At 43.1% G+C, this 14,706-nt stretch overlaps 1 protein-coding gene across 1 annotated transcript in view; it reads left to right on the plus strand.

The window, feature by feature from the left end:
• plxnb2b (plexin b2b) overlaps positions 1 to 14,706 on the plus strand; it is a 252,668-nt gene that overhangs the window by 168,001 nt on the left and 69,961 nt on the right. Inside the window, exons 11-16 of the mRNA XM_084334929.1 lie at positions 935 to 1,036; positions 1,685 to 1,780; positions 2,501 to 2,588; positions 3,908 to 4,083; positions 4,626 to 4,774; positions 12,580 to 12,691. Of these exons, the coding sequence (XP_084191055.1) occupies positions 935 to 1,036; positions 1,685 to 1,780; positions 2,501 to 2,588; positions 3,908 to 4,083; positions 4,626 to 4,774; positions 12,580 to 12,691 (723 nt within the window). The remainder of the gene's footprint in view (positions 1 to 934; positions 1,037 to 1,684; positions 1,781 to 2,500; positions 2,589 to 3,907; positions 4,084 to 4,625; positions 4,775 to 12,579; positions 12,692 to 14,706) is intronic.

Consider the following 14,706-nt stretch of genomic DNA (forward strand, 5'->3'; position numbering starts at 1 on the left):
TGACGGTCCCATAGCTTAGCTGATAGAAAGGTGGACTTGCGACTGGCAAGTTGCAGGTGAACTGAACTGAACGCCAACGACGAGGACACTGAACGCCAACATCAGAGATGACTCCCCGCGCTCTGACCACTATGCTTTATCTATAACCTATAAAAAGTTTGGACGCACTTATCCGCTTGTAAAGCGGTGATAAAGTAGGGCTGTCCCCGACTAAGGATTTGGATGGTCGACCATGATTGGCCAAAATTTGCCGTTAGTCGACTATTGGTCAAAATAAATATCCATTTGGGCTGTGGGAGGTGCTTAATGTCTGAAGGAGTCGACTGAAGGCTTCTTGTCCTCTGCAAAAGCATGCAATTGGTCCACTGATGGATACATCTTGATATTTGTCTAGTCTAGTGTGTTCATTAGATGGGTGAAATCCTCTTTCAGTGCCTCTGTGCCTGTTTTCGTGGGCAGTTAGCCTCTGGTATGCGCTTTTAGGCCTCTTTTCTTTTGGAAAGAATGATACAAAATATATATATTATAATTTTTTTTATTTAATTTTTTTTATATTCGACTAAGAGGTTGGCTGGTCGACTACGGCTCCTTTCGACCGATTAGTCGACTAATCGACTAATAGGGGTCAGCCCTATGATAAAGTGATCTAAATTACCGGAAACAATTTAATAAAAAAGTTAAAATCCTAATATCAGCAGCCATCATCTTGCGTGACAAATGTTTCCCAAGGAGGAGGATATCAATTTAGCAAAGCCGCAGATGTTGAAGCGATAGACTTATCAGCGCTGTAGCTGATGGTGTTGATTAGGTGGCTCACACATGTTTAAAATATAAACGATGGGAAGTGAAAGTCACCAAAACAAGGCCTTAGGATATGATGGGGAGATGCAGTATCGTTGGAAAACCTGTGCCTCTGTGTTTTGTCTCTGCGCAGGGAGCACGGTGCCCTCAGTTCGAAAACCCAGATCCCGTTCTCATCCCTGTGGGCTTCAAGACAACCATCAGCTTCGAGGGCATCAACCTGGACCTCTATCGGGTACGCCGACATAACTTGTCACTAGGGATGTCCGATATTATCGGCCTACCGATATTATCGGCCGATATTGGCATTAAAATGTGATATCGGAAATTATCGGTATCGGTTTTAATTATTATTATTATTTATTTTTTTACATTTATTTAACCTTTATTTACCCAGGCAAGCAAGTAAGAACAAATTCTGATTTTATTTATTGTCAAAAGTATGCATAATGTTGTGTTAATTCCACAACAAGAGATATGTAATGTTAATTACCTGAAATTATTCCGTTTTTTGGGGGGGGGGACCCTGCATATATCGGTATTGGTTGATATCGGTATCGGAAATTAAGAGTTGGACAATATCGGTATAGGTAAAAAAGCCAATATCGAACATCCCTACTTGTCACCTTTATCCGACACAGGATCGGTTCATGTGATGAATATAGAATGCCGTTTCCTTTCATCTTCACAGAGAGACTCTTAGCCAGGCGGCAGCAGAATATACAATATTCATGAATTGATGTTAGACCAAGTAGATTTCTCAACGTTGTTCCTCACAGTGTGTGTGGACAGTGTCAGGGCTGGGTCACGGTGAAGCAGATCCACCTGTAATGAGTCTCTTCTCATCCTTCTCCTCCTCCTCCTCTTTTCTCTGGTTCTTCAGGGTCGGGCCTTCACCATCGGTACCGAGCTGATGAGAAACCTGGAGGAGGAAGTGACCTCGGAGGATGGCCCTTTCTACAGCTTCAACGGATTCAATGTCAGTATGGCTGATCTGTTACACGCTAGACGCTCCCGAGTAGTTCAGTAACTCAGCCCTTGACTCTGACATTGCAGCGCCGACCTGTGTTGCTCACCTGTTCCGCTGACCCCAGGTCTGCCCTGATTAAACACCACGTAGCAGAACTTCAGCTTGGTTTAATGTTAGCTCAGCCGGGTGTGAAGTAGCTCTTCCTCTGTTTAGGTTGAGGACGATTCAGCCCTTGGATTTCCATAGCAGTCTGAATGTACCGTACGGCCAAAGCCTGGCATGTGTGTCTAAACAGTTGACATTGTTGTTGTTCCAAGGCTTTTAAATCAAATCAGCCCCTTTACCTGGTTGGCACAGTGCCTCTGATTTTCTTTAGCTCCCTCTAATGGCCAGACCCTCCACAGTGTAGTCTAACTCCTTGTCTTTAGATTGTGTTTCGGGGGAAACTCAAAACAGGAACAGTGCTTAGCCTGCAGCTATGTTCTTTTTCTATCATCGATTTCTTTGCGCTTTTTGAGAGTCTGCCAAACTGGGTATGAAGGGAGAATATTTCTCTCTCTTTCTCTCTCTCTCTCTCTCTCTCTCTCTCTCTCTCTCTCTCTCTCTCTCTCTCTCTCTCTCTCTCTCTCTCTCTCTCTCTCTCTCTCTGGCATGAGGGTGAGCGACTTTCTCTCTAGTGCCATTAATCACTTGACTCTATTAATAATTAATTTTGTTCCCATTTCTTAGTTTTCCTTCGATAAGTCTCAGGAGACCAACGTCCTCTTCTACGTGAAGGACAAAGAGGCGGGCAAGAGGATAGACAGCACGCTGAACGGTACGCTCTCACATTTTTAAGGGGGGGAGGGGGCCCTTACTTAAAATGCCCCCTGTGTGCACTCGTCTCCGCGTGGGACGCACTAACAGTCACAGGGAGCTGCCTTTGATCTTTAAATGGAAAATTAAACCGAAAATTGATTGGTAATGCCGACATTATTTAAAATCCATCCGACAGGATTTGACACACACAGACACACTTTCCCAGCTAATACCTCACTTTGGATGAGCCTGCAGCGTTTATGACGTGAAGTGACAGAGTTTACCACAGCATCACCGTGTCAATGAGTTTGTAGACTATTTAAAGTGAAGTCTCCTCATTAAAGGGGAATTTCTGTATTTTTAAACCTGGACCCTATTTTTCCCATCATGTGGGGTCAAATTGACTAATAGGGGCAACACTTTTTGTAATTGGTCCAGTATTGCTTCAGCCTGCAGCCATAAAACCAGCTGAAATGTAATCACACCGGGTAAGCGCGCACGTCAAAGTATACATCCACTAAAATAGCATTTATTTTGCCACAGATATGTGTCTGACAACATTATATAAAGGATCACTACAGAGACGTGTTTACGCTTCTGCCAGTCTCTGTTATCCATTCCACTATTTGCGGACATGGGCATGTTTTCTGATGTTTACAAACGAAGTTGTGAAGAGGAAATAAAGAAGTATTTTGTACATACTAGTGGCTTATTGAGTGGTTATTTTTGCCGTTATCCTGCCAAGCTTTCGTGTGTACTAATGCCAGGTCAACCCAATAACTTTAGCTAATAACATTACCTCCACTTTGTCTGCAGGGTCCGGGAGTCGAACCCGGGACGGCTGCGTTACACTGTAGCGCAGTTACGTGGTGCGCCACCGTGGCGCCCCTGTTTTATATCTTTTAGATAAGGCAACGCTTTCTGTATTCCAACAAGACAAACCAATCTTCTTCACCAACACACTCACATTTCCACTGTACTCTTCCTGCAACAACTCAGGCCTTGTGGGATTTCAGACTTCTGTTTGAGCCAGACTGTAGTAAAAGAAATGGAAGAGTCTTCAGACATATTTTAACAGTCCGAGCCCGTCAGTGGAAAAAAAACAAGGTCTTTTAGTGCACATACTTTCACCTGTACGCTTGCCCCACGTGATTACCGGTACATTGATTACATTGCATCCCATTTTGCGGCTGGCGGCTGAAGCGATTTCTCTCCCTCAATACTGGACCAATTACAAAAAATGTTGTCCCTATTATTCATTTAGACCCCAAATGATACAAAAAGAATAGGGTCTGGATTTAGTTTTAAATAATTTGTCCCTCTCCTCTTCCCGTACAGTGACCCTGTACAACTGCTCCATGGGCAGGGAGGACTGCAGCCTGTGTAAGAACGCCGACCCCAAGTACCGGTGTGTGTGGTGCGCCACGAGGAAGGCGTGTGTGTACGAGAAGCTGTGCGCGGTCGACCAGCATGACCCTTATGGCATAGAGTGCCCGGACCCCCAGATCACGGATGTGAGTGGACTGTCACCCCCTTTGAACCGCAGATGACCACATGGACTTGCAATTAGCTCCGAATCGACTTTGGTGATGGGTCTTATTGATCGGAACAGTTTATCGAAAAGTCTGCTTCCTTTCAAGTGTGTGTGTACTGATCTGCAAGGCATCGTGTCTAGATGGTATCAATTGTTTCCTTAGTTAATAAGTGGCTCATTAGCCTTGATACGTTTTCATTGGCTTTAGCGCATCATCGGTTTGAATGATGCTTTCTTTTTTAATACACTAATCACGTGACAATTCACGAGATTCAAATATTACACAGGTTCATCCTGGCTAAAGGAGAGCCAGTGTTATGTTAAACATTGTCTCCAATCGCTTCTCGCTTACACACCGACTACATCCCTAAGTCTTAACCGCAGCCTAAAGTAGTATGTATATCCTTCATTCCGTAGACGGACTGTGTAAATCCCCAGTGTTCTTATTGCAAAATAATCTGTATAATCTAAAAATCCCTTTTTTAAATAAAAATTAAATGTTTTATCCCTTCCCCCCCCCAGATCATCCCTCGTTACGGCCCCACCCGGGGTGGCATCTCGATCACCATCCGTGGCTCCAACCTGGGCATCCATAAGGAAGACATTAAGAGCATCAGTGTGGCAGGGGAGCCCTGTACCCACCAGGAAGACAAATACTCTGTCTCTACCAGGTAATTATGCACACACTCTTCCCTCACACCCCAACACCGCTTCTGATTCCTGGAACAAAAAGAATAAATAAAAAAGGGCCACTTCAACCATAATCCTATCGTTCTGTTCTGGGGAGGACAATGTGATAAGCAGACATGCTTCTTCCCAGCACGCTCCGTGTCTCGAGACGTCACCCAGAGGAGAACAGGCTTCCAAGTGAACTGCAGACTCCTATTATTATTATTTTTTGGGTCATGACATGTGGAATCCATTTTTCTCCTTTAGAGAGGATCTAGTATCTTTCTACTGTATGTGTTTTAAAACATTTCAACATGTACACATGTGTACATGTACACACAAAAGTGTGTAGTTAATGTAGGCAGTCCATCCTATTATATATCCTTTTATTTATATATATATTGTGACGAGGCTGGTGGTGTTCAGACTCGTCACGGTTCAAAAACAAACAAATTCAACTGTCCACACAAGTGCAATTTCAATCAATAAAGAATATTTATTGAATGGGGCAGAATATACTGATGGGCAATTTGAATGGTCGTAATACAGTCCAAGGTCAAAAACAGGTTCTCGTACAAAAAATGGATTGTTCAATACTCAGAGTAGTCTTCTGGTCCAGGGTCAGTACACAAGGGGCTTTCTCAGCCAGTCTAGGGTCCAGTACACAATGAACACCTTCTCACCTTCACCTCTCCTCTCACTACCTCTCACCTCACAAAAATCTGTCAACAACAATCTCTTTCTCTTCGTACTTAGCTCCTACCTCACCTCCTCTCCACTAAACTCTATATGTCCTAGTGTTTTATGGTATATGTCTGGTGTGTGTGCGTGTGGGATGTGGGTGATCTAATGGTGCACAGGTGTGTTCTATCAGTCCTAATCACTCATCATTACTTCCTCTCCTCCTGTGGCAGTAGTATCTCCCATTCTTCACATAGCCATGGGACGGGGGCAGAGTGGCTACATGAGTAGAGAGTGCCGTCATTCGGATGAGACGCTAAACCGAGGTCCTGACTGAATTCGGTTGTTAACACACTCCCGGCCAACCACGGAAATGTCTGTGTTTTGGATCCAACGGTTGAGGGCCAACCACGGATATGTCCGTGGCAAGGTTGTTTTGGCTTTTATTCCATTTTAATAACCTACTCAATGTCACCGAGCGGCACTGCAGAATTACCCTACTTCGGAAAAGTGCATTACCGGCCAGATCTTTGTAGGGGCGCTGTCTCGATAATGCAGTGTTCCCTGTGGCAGAACGGTGTTTTTATTTATTTTTTTATCTTGAATGGACTTTCCTGTTAACCTGAAGCTATGCGTGTAGCATGTAGCATGAAATACGTTTTTGGACGCTGAATTCAGTATGCAGTAAAGGTAGAGCTGCCGCGATTACCGCATTACCGCGGTATCGCTGTTACATCACGGCCACCGCAGAGTAGGCTGAATACCGCGTCACCGCTGTTTTTTATAATAATAATAATAATTTACCCTCCTCTCGTTGGGCTTGCGGCTCTGCAGATATACCCTACTCGTCTATCGAGGTTCCAAGCGACCCTATTGGGTACCAGAAAAGTCACGTGAAACATTGCAGACCACTGATTGGTCAGAAGAGAGACGCGTCACACGTTTTTACGTCCTGAATGTCAGTTCATCACAACAGCTAATAACGTTAGCTTTAACTCTCCGCCGGAGTGGACTATCATCGCTCTTCAGGAGTACTAAACGAGACATAATGATTTTACTGTCTGCAACGAATGTTATAATAAAAGCCCTTCGTTCTATACACTTGTCTGATTGAAAACTTTATTAACAGACCGCAGAATGGGACAACTCAGCACGCTCTGAGCAAAGAAAGGAACTGAGATATGAATAGAGTATTGCTTGCTATGGTCCGGTAAATACGCTGATGTTATTGAACGCATAACTATATAATGTCAATGCCACAAAACGAATGCCTTTATTATAAAGTAGTAACTTTATAGTAATAATAATAAGAAAGGGTCGGGGGGGTGCCCGCGACACCGAGTGAACTGCGCATCCGTGTTTCACTTTCAATAACTAATGCGTGCTTGCCGAATCCCAAACAATATTCATGCTGCAAAGTCATCCTCTAAAGATAGACATTTAGACTAGAGGCAGGCTATATGCTATAAAGAGTAGACTACTACTAAAAAAAAAAAATGCATTCAAACTTTTTTTTTAATTTTTTGTGTGCGTGCGGTAAAAACCGCGGCGGTAGGAAATATTTTGCAAATTTGTGCGATAAGGAAATAATCAATACCGCGGCAGCTCTAAGTAAAGGAATATATCATCAGCCAATGGACATATCGATCTACCAGATGGCGATCGATAACTGGGAAATCCTTTTTGCAGTCTAACCGGCCCACGGTAAGAGCTTTTCACGTAAATTACAGCCCAATCGGGCCTTGCTCTCATATCCAACCAGCCGATCAGCGAATACGGCTACTGAGGCTAATGCCGTTATTGGTAATCAATAATCAGAAACGACGTCCCCCCCCCCTTCATGCATTCATGGTGGACCATGATACCGACAATATGCATTTATATTTTTAGCTCTAGCTTCTGTAGGGCCGAAACGCCATTCGATTTAAAGTTATTAGCTTAGTGACCTGTATCTCGTTTTGCAGGAAATATACCAGACCAATCCCATATAACGCTTATATTCACGAGGCTATAAAATGGGAACGTATTGATGCATTTCTTTTTTATTTAAGCCATTTTGAAGGGACGGTTTATAGTGTCAATTGACAATTTAGCTCTACAAACAGCCTCACGCACAATGAAACCTTATTATGATAAGCTGGCCTTATAGAGTGGGTCCGTCTAATACCCATGGCTGTCAATGTGTTAAAGAACCCAGAACGCCTATCGTAAAGAGTAGGGGGTTTCCCGACGTTCCTGGCCAATTTCCCAATCAGGTCTCTGACATCAAGGCCACCTAATAATCCCTTCCCCTTAATTGACTGATATCAATCCCTGTCTCCTGAGCCGTGATGTGTGCTGGGTGCCATTGTATGGTAGCCATTGAGCCTGCGTAGCCCAAGGTAGGGTGCTACCAGTGGTGGTGAAGGAGGCAATTCCCACCCTACATTGTAAAAGAGTGCTTTGAGTGTTTAGAAAAACAGAAAAGCGCTATATCTGCCACTATATATATATATATATATATATATATATATATATATATATATATATATATATATATTGTGACAGATCTCCTCCCCCCTCCCATGGATATGTGAAGGATGGGAGATACTTCTGCCACGGCAGGAGTAGAGTCAATTAGGTAGCTGATTAGTACTGATAGAACACACCTGCGCATCATTAGTCCACCCACATCTCACGTGCACACACCCAGTCCCACAACCATACATAACCACTAGGTTAGAGAGGAGTAAGTTGAGCGTAGGTGAGGTTGGAGTTGTGTATTGAGAGAGAGAGAGATTGTTATATTCGGAGTTGTGACGGTGAGAGGAAGTAAGAGGAGAGGTAAAGGCGAGTAGGTGTTCTTTGTGTACTGGACCCTGGACTGGCTGAGATACCCCCTTGTGTACTGACCCTGGATTGGACGACTACCCTGAATTGTGAACAATCCCTTTTTCTGTCGGCGAGCCTGTTTTGTGTTTTTGACCCTCGGACTGAATCACGACCATTCTTTTGCTTTTTCCTCTGGATTTTGCCCTGAATTCAATAAATACTCGTATTGATTGATATTGTTCTTGTGTGGACATTTGTTTGTATTTGAACCGTGGCGAGCCTGAAACCCACCAGGTTCGTCACTATATATATATATTACATGGACACATTATCAGCATGATTCAAGTTCTTGCCTTGACTCAACCTAGCTTGGGTGGATGGTGTAATTAGTTGATTATGCGCACCCTATTGATCTACAGTCTGGGGTGAATACTACTCTTTAGCCTGAGCAATTGCCTCAGAAACAGAATGACTCTCTAATAGGCCTTTCACACCGCCAGGGCTCCATGCCGGTTCTGGTTATCCAACCTAATTTGGCTCCTGTCTTTTGACACTTTATTATAGTTTGATATACCCATATTTATCGTATTGTAATATTATTTGGGCCAGTACTTTTCCTACTTCTTTTCATAAACTTTTTATATTGCAAAAGAAATTCATAAGGCTTGCCACTACTTCTAATCACCTTGAACCATCTGCTCCTCTTTTTAAGCAACTTAAAATACTATCAATCTTTGATATTAATGTATACCAGATATGTATTTTTATGTTTAACTGCACTTTTAATTTAGATTTATTTCCTATTGTTTTCCATACTTTTTTCATATCAAAATCCAGTATTCATTCATATCCAACAAGGCAACCAAACAATATGCATCGTAATTTCTTCCGCACAACATTAGGTCAGTTCAGTATAAGATTTAGAGGTCCTACTATTTGGAATTCAAAACCCTCCATAATAAAGATTTGCTCATATATTTCATCACTCAAATCCAAGCTTAAATATACATTGTTAAATAAATAGCTTCAATCTCATAAAACCATTAATGTCCCTTTGTTTTACAGTTTCATGTTAACCCATTCTCTGCCACCACTTTGATCATCCTAAACCATTCTCTGCCAGCGCTATTTGTCTATTGAGATGTTCACCTTCTTTGCAGGGCTATAACTTTTTTAATTGTATTGCTAAATTGACATTACTATGGCCCATTCAACATCAATTATCTATCGTTCAGGATGTAGGAACGTTTTACTTTTTCATTCACACATTCATACGAAAATACCATCTAGAGTATAAATATGTTTTTATCGTTTTCTGCAGTATTTCATAGAACGTGAGATATAGGCATAAATGCATATATTAGATTATCAAATGCAGTTTGATACCGATCCATGCTATATTAAAAATTTAAACTGTACATGGTCCTAAACGTTATGACTCATCATCTGCGGGTGAACGGAGGGGGGGGGGGGGGGGAGGTCGTTTATAATTCCGTGACCGACGTTAAATGATTTATGTAGTATGGGTGATATATTGATCAGAGCAGTTTGTATCGAAAATTATAAAGAAAAACGCTGAAACTCACGTCCATCTCCTCGTACCGTTGGGCGATGAGAGTGGAACAAACAGATCCCAGTTCCGGTTTGTATAATACTAATATACGCCCAAATCATGTTGTTTATTGAGTTATGGCAACAATCCATGTCCACGGTGTGTGGATTGAGTCCCGGGATGATAAACGAGTGTGCCGGACGGAATTAGGGGACGGACCGAGCTGAAACGGGCATTTCCGGTTTGGCAACTCGCCGATCGGCCACCAGGTGGCGGTATTGAAGCGTTGCAGAGTTGTGATGGCTCCCGCAGCATATGACAAGGCTCCGTGGGTGAAATATGAATTCCATGACGAAAATATGAAATATGACCTTGAAACACGCTGTACAGCGATATTGGCAGACAACGCATGGCGGGCAATACCGCTGAACAGCGATATTGGCGGGAGAGGGGTTCATTAGTTTAGACTAATTATTAATGTTGTTGTTTTTGTTATTATTATTATTATTATTATTATTTTGATTATTATTTTGATTATTATTATTATTATTATGAAAATAGTTTTATGAACTTATTTCACTTTACTTTTGTTTTTGTGTTTTTTTTTATCCAATGATTTAATGAGTTGAGGCCCTGTATAGGCCCATCTGGGTCTCTTGCCTCTATTCAGCACCTTTATACACTTTCTGTCATGGTCAATGTTTTTTTACTGTTTTCCTGAAATGGTGCGAAATAAAGAAATAAAATAAGAAATAACCGACTGGCGCGTTCAGACCCAAAATAAATAGGTTCGGAACATGAAAAGTTGGTAGTTCTCAGCTGGAACCAAAGCAATTTAGTTTTTCCCTTGCAAACTGTGACATCACCAGTGGACGTGTCATATTCTAGGCCAGGGGTCAGCAACCTTTTTGACATGGAGTGCCTGTTTGAAATATAGTTGTAACTAGTGTGCCTCAACAATATTCCATGCATCGTAATTTTTTTTTCTCATAATCAGGTCTTTTTAATGATAATTTTTACATTATTACATCATTATTGTTATTGTTATTATTAACAATATTATTATGATGGTTGTATCAACCCTAAATCTGAGTTGGGGGGGGGGGGGGGGGAATGCAATGCAGACAAACAGCTGCATACAGTGCGACCATTTCACTCACATTTGCCCATTCATTTTTGGACACATCACACACCATCGGTGTGTGTACTGTACGTGTGCTGTCATAGCTCCACCTACAGGCCTAATGGAGAACACCAGGAGAACACCAGGATGTGAATGGAGGGTGAATGTGAGGTATATCGTGTAAATAAGTTTTGATTGATCGCAAGACTACACTGTAAAAAAAAATTATTAGTTACCAGAACTTAAAAATATTGAGTTCAGTTACTGTGCATTAAGGTTTTCAGTTTTCAATCCATAATAAGTTAACAGAAAAATAAGTACACAACCACATTATTTCAACCTAATAAAACTATGTTTATTGTCATTGTTTTAAGAACACAAGTTGACTTGGTAATACTCACATTTTGAGTAAAAAAATGGCTTTTAACATGTGCAATGTTCAATGAAATAGAAAAATAAATAATACAATTTGTTGATTAATCCCACTGGTCACAATGGTGACCGTAATAATGTTTTTGTTATAAGGCTCTGCAAATGTTACTGAATGATGTAGCAATGTATTTCCAGCTAAATTGAAATAATAAACAAATAAAGGGTCTCAATTAAATATGTGGAAGTAAAAAGAACCTGTGGGAGGATTTCAACAAGATAAATGCGACAACAGTGCAAAATAGTTCACTATAATATTTCAAAGCAAAATTTTTTTTTATTTTTTTTTTATTTTTTTTTTTGCCCCCTGTGCCTATGCAAATGCCCCCGCGTGCCTATGCAGGCACGTGTGCCTAGGGTTGCCTACCCCTGTTCTAGGCTGTGAAGACGAGAGGAAAATATATATACGATTATATGTAATCGTCTTCTCATCAGTTGGTGCATGCTGGATTGTTGGATAAAAAAAGAATGGAACAGAATGGAAGCTTGCATATAATAATTTTGCCACTGTTGTGTTCACTTCCGCCTGTCTTGTGCATTGGGCATTGAGTAACACCCTCCGAAACTTTGCTTTCACTTAAGCCAGTGTGAGTAGTTCACCAGAATGCACCAAGGTTCTGAGAACGGAACCAGAGCCAGAACCAGAACCAGAACCACGTCTGTCTGAAAGCTGTATCAAAGTGCAATACTAGCGAACACAAGTCCTCCACAAAGGTGGTACAGTCGGGTTCAGTATCAGTGAGTATCCCTCACTGTGTCCTCTCGCCAGACACGCCAGAGAGGAGATATTTCCATCCTTATCAGCGACGTGACGCTGATGAACAACCCTGTAGAGACGAGACTAAAGAATGATGGAAAGCTACCCAAGGCGTTTCTTTTTCATAAGCACTTGACAAGGATAAGGGTACATTTTCACTGCCTCCGTGCCGATAGCGCTTCTAAGGTTGTACAAGACCGTCTCTCTTTTCATTGTGACAGGGAGCGGCTCCTTTCAGATCACAGGCACTGTCTTTCTGATGGGCTTTGGTGTTTGGTGCTAGAAGAGTGGTTTGTATTTATACACACTGATCGCATCGATCTGGGCCCTGTAGCTTTGCGTATCGTCTTAAATGGAATGTCATTCCCTTCTTAAGTCTGTAGTTTTGCTCCTGAATACAAATCTTAAGAGGTCTTCTTTCCTTTTCTTTTTTCTCCCCTTCCTCTCTGTCCAGCGTGGTGTGTGAGATCGGCCCCCTGGGACCCCTCGGCACCTCCTGGGGCCAGGTGGAGGTGGAGGTGGAGGGAGGAAGACGAGGAACCTCCTCCCTCTACTTCACCTACAGGGTAAATGCAGACACGCACACACACACACACACATACACACACACACACACACACACACACACGCACACACACGCACACACACACGCACACACGCACGCACACACGCACACACACGCACACACACGCACGCACACACACGCGCGCGCGCACGCACGCACACACATGCACACACACACACACACACACACACACATATTTGACCCAGAAATTAAATAATATATATATTATGTCCATAAAAAAAGCAAGCTTTCAGCAGATTTGCCTGTTTTATGGTTTTCTATTATATTTACCCATTTTCCAGCCGTAGAATGCTGCTCCCCCTTATCAGAACATACCAAGGCCATGTCATTTAAGTGGAAAGTCCCAAAATGCAATACCCCAATGTACTGGCAAATGAGATGCTGTCATATTACAATGCTAACACCGTATGATGAGCCCCAGTATATGCCTTTCACTCTGCCCAGCTGTTTTTCAATGGGCCCCATTTCCCTCTAATACCTTAACAGACTACATCGTAGCTATTTAACTGTCTTTTTCATATCTTTCGCTCCGCTAAAGCTTCCCCACAGGGGAGTGCTCCGCCTAACTGTTTGCTTAGCAGATTGAGGCAGATGTGGTGTGTGTGTGTGTGTGTGTGTGTGTGTGTGTGTGTGTGTGTGTGTGTGTGTGTGTGTGTGTGTGTGTGTGTGTGTGTGTGTGTGTGTGTGTGTGTGTGTGTGTGTGTGAGATAGAGACTGAGAAGAGGGAGAGATCACGAGTGCTAAAGCAAGTGTGTATGTGTGTATTGACATGCAGATGGGTGAGTTCTTGTGCACGTGTCTGTGATGTTGAACGCATATATCCAGCTGTTTCTGTATCTGCTGCTCATGCTCCTGTGTTTGTTTGTGTGGGCGTGTGCCTGTTCCTGTGTTTGTTTGTGTGGGCGTGTGTGTTTGTGTGTGTGTCTACGACTCTACGTGTGCCTGTGTGTCTACGTGTGTCTGTATCTGTGTCTGTGTGTGTCTGTATGTGTGTGTGTGTGTCTACTAGTCTACGTCTGCCTGTGTGTCTGAGTGTGTCTGTGTGTGCCTGTGTGTGCCTGCGTGTGTCTGTATATGTCTGTGTGTGCCTGTGTGTGTCTGTGTGTGTGTGTGTGTCTGTGTGTGCCTGCGTGTGTCTGTGTGTGTGTGTGCCTGCGTGTGTCTGCGTGTGTGTGTGCCTGTGTGTGTCTGCGTGTGTGTGTGCCTGTGTGTGTCTACGTGTGTCTGTATCTGTGTCTGTGTGTGTCTGTATGTGTGTGTGTGTGTCTACTAGTCTACGTCTGCCTGTGTGTCTGAGTGTGTCTGTGTGTGCCTGTGTGTGCCTGCGTGTGTCTGTATATGTCTGTGTGTGCCTGTGTGTGTCTGTGTGTGTGTGTGTGTCTGTGTGTGCCTGCGTGTGTCTGTGTGTGTGTGCCTGCGTGTGTCTGCGTGTGTGTGTGCCTGTGTGTGTCTGTGTGTGTCTGTGCCTGCGTGTGTGTGTGTGTGTGTGTGTCTGTGTGTGCCTGCGTGTGTCTGCGTGCGTCTGTGTGTGTCTGTGTGTGTCTGTGTGTGTCTGTGTGTGTCTGTGTGTGTCTGTGTGTGCCTGTGTCTGTGTGTGTCTGTGTGTGTCTGTGTGTGTCTGTGTGTGCCTGTGTGTGTCTGTGTGTGTCTGTGTGTGTCTGTATATGTCTGTGTGTGCCTGTGTGTGTCTGTGTGTGTCTGCGTGTGCCTGTGTGTGTCTGTATATGTCTGTGTGTGTCTGTGTGTGTCTGTGTGTGTCTGTGTGTCTGTGTGTGCCTGTGTGTGTCTGTGTGTGTCTGTGTGTGTCTGTGTGTGTCTGTGTGTGTCTGTGTGTGTCTGTATATGTATGTGTGTGTCTGTGTGTGTCTGTGTGTGTCTGCGTGTGTCTGTGTGTGTCTGTGTGTGTCTGCGTGTGTCTGTGTGTGTGTGTGCCTGTGTGTGTCTGTGTGTGTCTGTGTGTGTCTGTGTGTGTCTGTGTGTGTCTGTATATGTATG

This window comes from Notolepis coatsorum (genome assembly GCF_963971535.1).
Source record: "Notolepis coatsorum genome assembly, chromosome: 18".
Classification (NCBI taxonomy): domain Eukaryota; kingdom Metazoa; phylum Chordata; class Actinopteri; order Aulopiformes; family Paralepididae; genus Notolepis; species Notolepis coatsorum.